The sequence below is a fragment of the Geospiza fortis genome, unplaced genomic scaffold (genome assembly GCF_000277835.1).
Source record: "Geospiza fortis unplaced genomic scaffold, GeoFor_1.0 scaffold35, whole genome shotgun sequence".
Lineage (NCBI taxonomy): Eukaryota > Metazoa > Chordata > Aves > Passeriformes > Thraupidae > Geospiza > Geospiza fortis.
In genome coordinates, this window is record NW_005054453.1 from 688,202 (window position 1) to 700,992 (window position 12,791).

Here is a 12,791-nt window from a genome sequence, read left to right on the forward strand (position 1 = left end):
TGCCCCAGCACCTGGCACACCTGGCCCAGCATCTTGCACAGCTGGCCCAGCATCTTGCACAGCTCGCCCAGCATCTGGCACAGCTCGCCCAGCATCTGGCACAGCTGGCCCAGCATCTGGCACAGCTGGCCCAGCATCTGGCACAGCTGCCTGCGGGGAAACGCGGCCCCGCTGCCCCCGGGCCAGCCGGGAGATGCAGGCAGGGGACGGAGCATCTGGCGGGCAGGGAGATGCGCGGGGAAGAGCGAGACGGGATTTCTTGGCTAGCAAGACGTGAATCCTCTTTCCAAAGGCAAGCCAGGGTTTGTTTTGGTGCGGAGGGCTTCTGCCCTCGGGATGGGAGCTTCAGGCTGTGCTGCTGACAGGAGCTGAGAGGAGAAAAGCAATTCGCGGCGCTGCTGGCAAAGCCACGATAACCCGCAGGCGGTTTCCCTGCCCTGAGCCAGCTGCTGTGTGGCCAGAGCGGAGATGAACGGGGCGGGGTGGGTGCACAGGAGGCAGCAGGCTCTGGGCAGATGAGAGGGAACTGGCCACAGCTGCTGCCTTCCCGGCTCCGGGGGGAATACAATGCAGGGCTCCAGCCCATCTGGCATGGTGTCACCTCGGAAGCGGCGCCGTGGCTGGAAAAGAGCTGCGTGTGCTGGCGGCACCGGCCGGAAAGCAAAAAAGGTGCGCCAGGATGGGGCAGGCCGGGACCCACGGCAGGGCTGCGGCTTGAGCCAGGAGCTGGCTCCTTCACGGACTTCTCTCTGCCTTCTTTCGCATCTACTGGAGAACTTTTCTGTAAGTCTCTTCTATTACATTTAGGCAGGATTTTTACTGTGCCTCAAACCAGCAGGACCAGCATACCCGTGCTGGATGACACAACAATCCCTGGGCTCTCCTCCTCCCCCTGCTCCCGGGGATGTCTGACAAGGCAGGGGAAGAGCAGCTGGGTGACGCCTCACAGCAGCGGCGCAGCTCCCACTGAGGCACGGCACCTTCTAAAGCAGGCATCTTTAAAAGCTGTTTTAACATATCTGGGCTCAGGCTGCAGCTCTCCCTTGAGGCAGCAGAAGCATTTACCTCTCCCACAGCTGCTGCTTTCTGTTTAGAAGCAGCTGAAGGGCAGAGGGAGACGTGTCACGAAGGCCAGGATGTCACTTGGGTCCCTTCCCACTGGCACCCTCTGCCTCCCATGAATGCCAAAGCGCGCAGTGGCTGAGCTCAGGGAGAAACAACCCACAAGTTTCACTCATCAGGAAACTCCAGGTTTACACAGGCTGTTAGAAAGTACATACAACACAATAATCAGATTTGTTTTATTAAAAAACCTGCAATAAAATTCCTTGGAATTCACCATCTCAACTTTGAGAGTTGCAATATTTTACTAGTACATAATAACACAGTCTCACATATTTACATTATAATCCTCTATATAACAAAAATAGCCATGTTGGACTACTGATTAATGCTTCCAAGTATTAGCCTCAACATTTCGGTATTTCCCCCAGCTGAGTCACTGTCTATGCTCTTTAGCATTCACAGTATTTAACAAAGCAAAAAGGACACAAAATAATAAAAAGTACGTGTCTCATGATTTCAGGCAAATCCCTTTAAGATGGCAGTTCTCCAACTCCCACATTTTTCAAGAGAGATAAAGTGCATTGGAGAGGAAGATGTATACGTTACAAAATGTCAGCAAAGAGTTAAAAGTTTATTTGCAAGACTGTACAGAAGGGAAAAAAGGCAAAAAAAAATCTTCACAAACTGCTACTGCACAGCTTTGGCAGCACGTCACAGGTAGCAGGGAAAGGGAGGGAATGAAAAAGCCAACTACAAGAAAAAGGATGGCCCATGCAAATGCCACAGTGTGATTGTGTCATGACCTTTTGGTAGGTGTTTCTCAAACCAGAGCTGCAGCACAGCCAGAGCCACGGGGCAGGAGTGTGACAATCCTGCACGCCCCAGCCTGCTGAGGCTGCTGGCTCTGCCAGGCAGGGACAGAGAGCCGAACCTCCCGGTAAATCTGCTCCTGCTGTCCAGAGCAGGACTGATTCCTCTGGAGAATTTCACTGGGACTGACCATTGTCTCTGAACTTCATGAAGTTATTTTGTTAAGCTGTGCTCTGATCCGTGTGGTATTTATTTCATTTGGGATTTTAATTCCCTTTATAACACTGGCATTTGCTGGTATAGCTCTGCTGCATGTGAGAAGAGACATGGCTGGAAAAAGCTTTGTAGCCATCACTGAAAACCAGGATACTGCTGCTTTGTTCAGGAACTGCATATAAGTGGGATGCTACCTTTTTTTTTTTTTTTTTTTTTGGTTTGCTGATAAACTACTCTAAATAGAAATAATTCTCTTCTGGAAATGGATGGAATGTATATTTTGACAAGTACAAAACTGTTTTAAATGTTCACTAAATACAAGGAACATCTTGGTATAAAAATAACAGACCCTCCCACCCACTGTCCCCTCTTTACATATCTAATTATAAAATGGTACAGTCATTTCAGGTTTCTAACATGAAACAAGTATTGTGGATGGCATTACATACATATACAAAACATTTAGATATCTGACATCTGAAATAACTGTATACATTCAGAGCAAACAAGCATCTCGATCTGGCTATTGTGTTTAATGCTACTCAGAACCAAGAATCAAGAAAAACACAAGAAAGGGAAACACTAATACTCCTTTTTTTTCCTCTCATTTCTTTTTCCATTCACTACAGAAAGAAGTAACTTCCACCAATTCACAATTAAAATGTTGGAGAGAGACAAGATTAATTTCAGATGGAAAAATCATCCGTTGGCTTTTCATTCAAAAGCCACATCTTTCATTTCTTTATTTCTCCCTTTGAAATACAGCTCCTGCTTAGAAGGGTGTTTCCTTGACAAAGAAATGGGCAGATACAGGGGCCAAGTGGGTGTCCAGCCCAGCGGGGTAGTGGCACAGCAGAGGGGCAGCCTCACCCTTGCCCTCACTCTCTGTCCCCACCCGCAGCTGCCATCTGCTTCACAAACAAATCCTCCCTCAGCAGTCCATCTGGCGTTCCTCATCCTCTGAAGCTATCAATCCGTTCACCTAACAGCTTGGTAAAATGAAAGCAGTGCTTATTTTGGATCAATTTCCCCTATTGAAGAAGCCTGTGAAAGCAACACCTCCAGCCTGGTTTTCCCTCAGCCCAAACCCCTCCCCACTGTGGTTCCTGCTCGGGCTCACCGAGCTGATCCACTGCCCTCATGCTGCCTGCCCCAAATCCCTCACACGTTTTTGCATCTACAAAGCAAATGAGTCCACACAGGGCTCAGTGTTCACCACAAAGCTCCAGTGCCAGGGTCAGCACTGGCCATGAGGAAGCTTGCCTGTCCCCAGCCTGCTGGAACCCACGGCCTGCTCTCCACCAGGCCCTGGAGCTGAACGTGGGCAAGCTCCCTTCCCTCTGCAGCCTGCTGGAAGCCATGGCCTGCTCTTCACCCGGCCCTGGAGCTGAACGTGGGCAAGCTCCCTTCCCTCTGCAGCCTGCTGGAAGCCATGGCCTGCTCTTCACCAGGCCCTGGAGCTGAACGTGGGCAAGCTCCCTTCCCTCTGCAGCCTGCTGGAAGCCATGGCCTGCTCTTCACCCAGCCCTGGAGCTGAACGTGGGCAAGCTCCCTTCCCTCTGCAGCCTGCTCCGAGAGACACTGGCAGCACAAACCACAGCAGAGGAAGCAGCACTGCGCAAGTCTGATCCCGTGATCTCCTCCCCTGCAACAAAGGCTCACCCTTGGACAAACACTTGTGAGACGGGCTGGGAAGGAACAGGCTGGGTTTCTCTGCCATTTTAGTCCTGTGAAATGGATGCACCCCAACATCAATGCCTTTCTTGCAATGACTTCCTTGGGATTTGATCCAGAGGTCATTAGTGAAATCCAAGGGACTGCTTATCATATGTGATTTCAATAATTTCTTTTTCCAAATTGCATCTATAAAGCCTTTTTTCTTTGTGCCACAATCTCCCTCAAACAAAGGCCTAAAAATGACAACTGCTTCTGATTTCACAACAGTACAGTTCCCATACTCACATCAATGCACTTTTAAAGCATACATGCCAATTTAATTCTGTAGAGTGCTTAAAGAATGAACTGCAGTGCTATGATAGTCCTGATCCTGGTTTTGGGGCTCTAAAGCAGCCGGGAAATAAAAAACCCCAAACCCTCAGATCTGTATCCCCAGGAGAACAGGTGAGCTGTGGGGAGGGGATGTAGGCCTGAGGCCTTGCACATCGGCATGCACACATCAGGTCGTTTGTGAGTGTAAAGTTCTGCCTATGCCTATGCATGCTACCTCTGGAACAGACCTTTGGGAAGGCAGCTCAGTGAAACCCAAGGAAATCCAAGTACACTCTGAGTGCAGTTTCTGTCTCACCAGGTTTTGTCCTGCAACCCAGCCTGAGGGCTAATGGGCCTCGCTAAGGCAAATGTTTCTCGCTCCTACCACTTGCTCATGGAAAAGCAAAGTGCTTCAGATGACAAGACAGGAATTACTGGGAGAAGCACAGGACCAATGAATGACAAGAGTGCCGTTTCCTGGGAGTCACACGATCTCCTGGCCACTGCCCCTGTGCAGGAGCTGCCCCCACTCAGCCATGGTGCCAGCCTGCAGAATTGCACCTGTGAACACTTGCTTGTCAGAGGGCTCAAGAGGATTTTGCTCTTTCCTGGCTGCATGCTAAAGGCTGCTCTCCCTTCTGAGCAGCCACTAGTGCATCCCCAGCAGCTGAGCCCCACCTACTTAATGGCCAGGCTCAGCGGGCAGCAGTGCCAAGGTGTGCATGGGCACACAATTAAGGCTTTCATACATGTTACAAACACACATCAGGGAGTCTTAACATTTACGAAGCACCTCAAATTCCCGAGGCAGTTCACAGGTTATATGTGCAAAGGATATTGTCAGTCAGGTCAAGCTTCAGGAAAACATTTCTTTTTGACACAGGGGCTTATGTATGCTCATAGAAGACCTGTTGAAAATAATTAAATTTTAGTGCAAGTCCAAAATTAATTGTGTTTTTTTTTAAGAAGGATGGAATAAAACATTTACTTAAGTGCTTTCCTAAGTTCAGGCTTCAGTGATGTGTAACTCAGCTTTGCCCTTACCATCACTTAACAGTGCTCAGAGCTGCAGAACACCTGAGGACAGGGATGGAACAACATCTTCCCTGAGAGAAGCTGCAGGTAGGACTGGGAAAACAAAAGCAGAAAGACTCCTGACCCAGATTTGCTAGGATGCCTCTTCTAAAAGGCATATCACTAATTGGGGATATGTCAAAACCACTCACAGCCTGGCACCCTGCCCCTGCTAGTGGCCACCTGTGCACCCCAAGGGATCTGATCTAACATGGGGCATTTAGGAAAAGTGTGTGCACAGCACAAGACCTCTACAAAGTTCCTCATTAACTCTCAGAAGGGTCTGAATTACCTAATCTGTGATGCCTTTTTGAGCACAGCTCCCTTTAATGATTTTCCTGGGCAAAGGACCCAGCTCAGTATCAGCTGGGAGTTTCCCCTCCTGCCTTGCTTTTCCACAGGCTTTGCTTGTTCTGCTGTGCCGTGGGTGGTTCTGCTATGGCAACAGCTAATTGGTCAATCTATCCATTGAGATCAACTTAATTCAGTCCATGAAATAAAACGAAGACCTTGTGACAGCTCCTCTGAAACCCAAGCAGTTTGGCCAGGAGTTCTCTGCCTGTGTGCTGAGCTACAGTGTGCATATGTGAAAGGATCACTGACAACTTGGACATGGTGTTTGTGATGTTCCTGTGACATGTGGCACCCAGGCTCCAGTGCTGCAGAAGAAATTGTACCAGTGTGTGGCCTTTCTGTAAGGAGCCCTGACTGTAAATAACCAGCCTCACTCCTTCCCCTGCAGTCGTTTGAAATTAATTTCATTCCTGGGTCAAAATGTGATGTAAGCACCACTTAAATCTGATTTCAGCATTATTTACAGAGCTTAAGTGGAGCTGATGCAGTACCTTGTGCAAACCCTTGTGTGTAGGGATCAATTTCAACGTTGATGTGTCAGGCCTTTCCTATAGCAGCAAGGAATAGAGAATACATAAAAGAATAAGGAAAACAAGATTACAGAACCACAAATATTGTTAAGACTAACCTAGTGTACCCTCTGGAACAGTCTGTAACTTTCTTTTTTAATCAAGATTTCCAGCTGCCTCTATCTCTTTAATTGAAAAAAAGATTTTCATTCCAATGGCTTCTAAAGATGTAACAGCACATTTGTGGGTCATTTTCATAGAATCACAGAATGGCTTGGCTTGGAAAGGACCTTAAAGATCATCCAGTTCCAAACCCTCTGCCATGGCCAGGGACATCTCTCCCTAGACCAAGGTGCTCAGAGCCCCATCCAACCCAGCCTTGAACACTTTCAGGGATGGGGCACCCACAGCTTCTCTGGGCAGCCCCTTCCAGTGCCTCACCACCCTCACAGTAATAATTGATTTCTAATATCTAATCTAAATCTGCCCTCTTTCAGTTAAAAACCTTTACCTCAAGATTACCATGAAATTTAGGGACTAAGAACATAAAACAGAATTAAACTAAATGTGTAATTAGTTCTAAATGGACAGAAGAGCATGGAGAATATTTTTTCCTTATTTCTGTACTGAAGAAGCAAGTCAGCCAAAATTTTAGGGATAAACACATTTGTTCCTGAATAAAATCTGACAAACATAAATTTTGGCTGGAAGCTGGTTTTCACATTTAACAAGTAAATCCATAAGGAGATTAAATGCAGTGAGCCCCAACAGTTGCATTTTGAGATGCCATCATGACACTGCCAAGTCAAAATGTTTGACCTCTGCATGAAATTTCAATGTAAGATGAATTGTTGATTCTGTGGCCTGACTCAGGAGGCAGTAATGTGATTCAAATCATCTGACTCTCAACAGGAACTATGTATTCTTGTGTAACAGAAAGCTTCTTCATAGTTGAGTATTTAGACTGAAAAACCAAATCACACACTGCACAATTAACAATGAGCTCTTACCTGGAAAGCAGAGCTCAGGATGAAATAAATTATTATGTCAGGTCATTATTATTTAGGTGTTTTGATTTATATTAGTTCTTTTATTTTCAAATTCCCTCCCCAAATTCCCTCCTCAATATATTTTGGTGTATGTATCTGTATACAAATTGCAAATATTCTGTTATGCTTCTGAAAACATTGACAGGGACTCTGGACTCTGGGGAGGGCAACAAACCACCTGAATTCTTGTTAGATAACAAGCAGACAAAAACTGCTGTCAAAATGTAAGAAATGAAACACACTAAGTGAAAAGACCCAAAGCAAACCAGGAATTAAACATTTCAAATGACTGCCTCTTGCTCCCTTAGCAATTTCTGACACTGACAGCAGCATCTCCAGACCCTTTGTAAGAATACTGTCACCTGCTTAATGCAGAACTGTTAATAAGCAGCCTCTGGAAACCTCTCAGATGCTCCTTTAGCCCACTGATCTGGTTTTGGTCTGTAAAATTAAAAAGTGATGTTATGCTAGATCTTTTTTTCCAGCTACTGAATTGTCACTTGGAGGAAGGACACAAATGTACTGACACCTGTGAATAGCATAAAATACAGGACAGGACTACATGGACGGATGGATGCTTTAAGCTCTTCTTTCTCTCCTTCACACTGTACAATACTTGTCTAGAACAGAACTTGAAGAGACAAACTAATGCCATTTTAACCCAGATTTCTGCTAATTCAGAGCTCTCTTACAAATAAAAGCCTTCAGAATATACCATTTCCAGGCCTGCCACTTAATGAAGGCAGGTGTTACATAATGCAGGGTGCTGGTGCATGATCCTTCTGAAGCCAGCCACGTGTAATTCATGCAGAAACAACAAGGCAATGATAAATCCTGGTCAGATCATGAAGTGACCAATGAACAGGAATTCAGGTTTCTGGACTGAACTCTTGAAAAAGCTGGGGTCAGTCAATAAAAACAGATTGTCCATCCATAACAAACTATAAACAAACAAACCAAATAAACATATGCCTTTTCAAAAAACACAACAAAAATTTGATTGAACAAGTGTAAAAAACACTCAAGCTGTCATTTCAGCTGCATGTTGATGAGCCCCTGGAGAGTTCCATGCCCGCTCTCAAGCACGTGGGCAATCTGGAAGTGTCCATCTCCCACGTGAGCCAAACAGAGGTGTGCAGGTGATGAAACCGCATCCAGGCAGACACAACAGTCGCTATTGCTTTTCATGACCATCTCAGCGTGGAGTGTGCAGGAGTGACAGTGCTCTGGAGGCATATGCATGACTGGTCCAAATCCTAGAAAGCTGACTCGGTCCCTACCTGTGACCCTCCCCTGTAGTTTAGTGCTGCAGCTCTGTTTTTCAAGATTTCACCTCTTCGCAGTCTTGGTCAGTGGAAAGCTCCACGTCAGAGAGTCCAACCTCCATTGCCATAATCAATGAAATATCTGAATCACTGCTGACTGCTGGCTCCTGCTCATCTGTGAGGGTAGAAAAGACAGGAAAAGGTCACGTCTTTCTGTTAATGAATTACTGATTTTTAGTTCTGCAGGTGGAATCCAGAGGTCTCTCCGCCACTGAGATTGTGATTAGATTACAAACTTTGCTCTTATTTAATATCTGTCTACAACACTTCCAAAATATCCCAAAATTCAAGACATTCATAGTGAAAAGCATGATGAAAAGGAGTCTGGATGGGTAACATTTTTTTCTCTTAATCCTCTCAGGGCTTTTTATCCAGGTCCTTCATGAACTTCCTCCCACCCTGTGAGAATTTCCCTCCCTGTCCCCTTTCACTTTCTCAACCTGGCATCATCCTACCCTCCCCACAAAGACAGCAAGCTAATGACAAAGCCACAGGCACCTGGTGGAGCAACTGAATCATCAGGAAAACATTTCCAAGAGGAAAAAAATCTGCCCAAACCCTCAATAAGTGATAGAATGTCAGAGGACATTTTTAAGAGGGCACTACTCTAATGTAGGAACATTGGCATTGGACAAGGACAAAACAAATCCAGGACTTTGGACCAGGCTATCTTTCTCAAGTGGCTTCTCTCATCCTCTTCTAGTCTCTTTAAATTTACTCTTTCCTCTGATTTGAAGATACCTTGCAGGTTCTTGATCCAGGCCAAAGGGATCTACCTTAATGCACCATGACCCCAAATACTCTAAGAGTTGTATTGTTGACTTCTGCCAAACTCAAACCACATCCTTGGAAGAGCAACTTGTTTTTGTTTTGATCCCACAGCACTTACCATGTGTATATTTAGCAGCAAATAAAGCCAACAGATTTTAAATGACTAAAAGCTAATTTTCTTCCAAGAACAATCAGGAGAAGCAAAGCACACTAGGGAGATTTTCAAAGGCACAAAACCCTCATAGGTGGTGAAGTCCCTGAGACAAAAATTTGATGGTTCATATTTTCAAGTGGTTTAATTACAGAGATGGTATTTATATTGTAACAATACAATGTATTTAAATCTGTGGCAGTTTTTCCTTTACATATTTTATTTTTTAGACATTAGAAGCAGAGCCTGATTGATGCTAAAAAATCTAGAAATTGAATATTTAAGAATTAGTAAGTAAGAAACATGACAAAGGAGCCAGGAAAATAATAATTCCTCACAGTTTAATTATTCACTTGAAGCTAAGTGAGCACAGTTAATCACCTCTCAAGAGCAGCATGATTTTTAAAAATTTTAGATTTTAAACCCCCCACATGTGTTTACTTGTGCTGGGATTGGACCTCATGCTCTGCAGAGAAAGCTTGAATGGGGTCTGCATGATTCAAACTGAGAATCACTGTTCTCCTTTGCAACTCTTCCCAGTTTTCACCCTGGATTGCTTTTATGCTTTCTTGATTGCAAGATAAAGAATTAATGCACACAACACGTTTATATCTCTATCTTTTTTTTGCCCTTTCAGTATGACATTAGTAAACATTTCAAGGCATTGCTTCTGACTGTAAATGTTTCCACCAGAGGTGGAGGAAGTATTTACAAGCTGAATGATACATCCTGCAGATTTAGGGGTCTTAAATGTCATTGAACCTTCAGGCGAGCTGCTGGGTCCTAGAGTACATCAGAGCATCTCATACACCTCCAACACCAAAAGCACCATCTCTAGTGGTAACAGCTCCCTGAGTCAGAATAATGTGGTTTCAGACCACTGGATTATTTATCATTCCTCTAGAATTAGCAGGATTCTCAAAAACAATGAAAATTATGCTTAAGGGCAAGTTTGTATTTGCAAGACAGAGCTCCTGAGGTTTAGCCATGTTGAACAGCCACTTGGGAGACAAGGTGTTTTCCACCTGAACTAGCTGTGCAGAAGAAAAGGACTGGCTGAATAGTGACAGCCAGATGCATGCTGAAGAGGCAGGCAGAGCTGCCAACACCAAATGTCAGAGCGTCCAACAAGCAGTGTTTAATAATGCTGAAATGTTGTTTCAAGAATTGTTGTTTCTTCCAGGGTTGCACAGCAGAAAAAAAATCTCAAGTTCAAGAGTTCAAGACAGGCAGATAGAACAGGACCAGATTTGCAGCTCACATACCTCATATCTGATGGAGGTACAGCAGCACACACTCTCCAAGCCAGTAAACTCGAGTTTTACTTTACAAATCCTATACAATTATCCAAATTCTTGGATCTTAGTCTTTGCAGTGTGGGCTTTTGCAGTCTTCTTTGGAACTGAAGTGCAGGTTGGCAGGAACAAGGAATGATCCTAAAAATGCCTATGCCTGTGCTCTGGCATTGATTTTCCAGCACTGTGATAGGGTCTAGAAACAGAAGCACTGCACCTTCCTTGCTTGCTACCAGTGTGGCAGTTCAAAATCCTAAAGCTACAGCTTTGGCAGAGTGGGGAGAACACCCTGGACATCACCATCCTTACACCTTCCCTTTCAGGGAAGCACTGCCATTTCTCTGGAAGCTGTAGAGCATTACATAAGGAAATGAATGCATCCCTCAGCATTACCTGCTGGCTGTGTACACAGAGTCCTGCTGTGAGCCCAGCACACACAGGATGAAACTCTGGGAGGCTGCAGAAGTTGCACAGACACGGATTAGCTGCAGATAACTCTGGCTGCAAGGTCTGCAAGCTGCCTCACCGTGGCTCCCCCACACAACACAGGCTTGCCAGACTGTGCTGCTTTGTTTTGTTGGGTTTTTGGCTGGCTGCTCAGTAACACAAGCCAGCACAGTTACTGTTATTTGCTAAAGGTAAGCAAACCTCAACTACATGGCAAGTGCCAGGAGCTTAGCCTGCGTTTTGCATCCCTGCCTTTCAGATCCTATTTACAATGACAAAGCTTCTACAGTCACACAGCTTCTACAGGGGATGCCTGGCTCACTGTTAACAACCCTTACGGCCCTTCTGCAGGTTTTTTGTAATTTGCTGTTTTTCTTAAAGCCCTGAAATCAGATGATGATCTCAACTTTCAGTGAAGATCTCAGCTTCCACTTAAAAATAAATGAAGCTTAAGAGGCAAAAAGGAAACTAAGTGTTTTAAAAATTAAATCTCTATTTTCTAGACCAATTTTATGCTGGAATATCTGACTTGTGATTTTAGATACTTGAAATTGGCAACCCTGTCTAACCACACACACTATAATACTTCCACTGTGCTTTACAGCACTTCTTGCCATGGGCAGAAAGCCTTTTGCTTAATGAAGCAAAAGGCACATCTCAAGCTGCTTTCCAGCCAGAGTGTTAGTGCCTACAGCAGGGAACTGTAGACGTCCCTGCCACATTCCTCTCATGTCAGAGAAACATAATACACCACAGCATGCTGCCTGTCCAGACAGACTTTTTCCACTCACTTGTATTTCCTGACACACATTTGTTTCAGAGGTGAAATTAAGCAAACTCCTTCTCTAGCCAATATTATTTTGGATCAATTACAGTAGCATGGGAAGAATATCACCAGGTAGATTTGGAAGTGGCCTACACAAAGGTGGTACAGCTCTTGCTTCTTGAAAAGTGCATCAAGTGATGCTTACATTTGAGTAGTAGTGCAATCAAACAAAGATGAAAACAGCTAATTACTCTGGTGTGTTGAAAACAGTAAGATTGCACACCAGTAATAGTTATCTACTGCTGCTGCTATTCATAACCATTGGTGTAAGTCTGTAGCTGTTGTACACTAATAAATATTCCAAAAGAAAGAGGTCAGACAATGGGTTTCTAAGAATTTGATACTGCTTCAAGAGGCTTGGGAGGGAGCTAAGCATTGAACAGTGAGTGAAAAGTGCATTTCCAAACCCATTCCTCTGCCAAGCATACAGGCATGGGCACCAGCTGAGATGGGCAATGACCCACTCAAGGGTGAGAAACAAGCTGATGAAACTCTGGTGGACTTTGCACTCGTGGAGGCCTCACTCCTGCTCACCACTGTGCTCCTCCCGAGGAGGCCACATCCCATGCTGTCCTTTGATGTCCCTAGGACACAGACAGTGCCATGGGGCTCTCCTAAAATTGTTCCAGATTGCCCCAGAAGCTGAGTTTTCCCCCAGGCTCACTGAGCTGTAAAAGCTGTAAAAGCCCATAACTGGGCTCAAATGTCAATAAGCAAATTGCATCCAGGAAATCAGCAGAAAAATGAGACCACACTAAAATGTTAACAACAAAAGCTTCTTGGCATTAAATATATATAAGGTTTGTCTAAGATGGCACTTCTTTCCTTCTCCAGACTTTTGGGTAGCTCTCTGCTATTACACCCAATGACAGTAAGCAGAGAAGTACTACTACTCATTTCACATCCTCAT

The 12,791-nt window shown here is 45.0% G+C and overlaps 2 protein-coding genes across 2 annotated transcripts in view; both read right to left on the minus strand.

Annotated features, from left to right (window-relative positions):
* TBC1D9 (TBC1 domain family member 9) overlaps positions 1-215 on the minus strand; it is a 76,010-nt gene extending 75,795 nt beyond the window's left edge. The window contains exon 1 of the mRNA XM_014309803.2: positions 21-215. Coding sequence (XP_014165278.1) covers positions 21-215 — 195 coding nt within the window. The remainder of the gene's footprint in view (positions 1-20) is intronic.
* Positions 216-6,412: 6,197 nt separating this feature from the next.
* The window catches only part of RNF150 (ring finger protein 150), a 107,209-nt gene continuing 100,830 nt past the window's right edge, over positions 6,413-12,791 (minus strand). Inside the window, exon 7 of the mRNA XM_005427763.2 lies at positions 6,413-8,506. Within this exon, the coding sequence (XP_005427820.1) occupies positions 8,388-8,506 (119 nt within the window). The 3' untranslated portion in view covers positions 6,413-8,387. The remainder of the gene's footprint in view (positions 8,507-12,791) is intronic.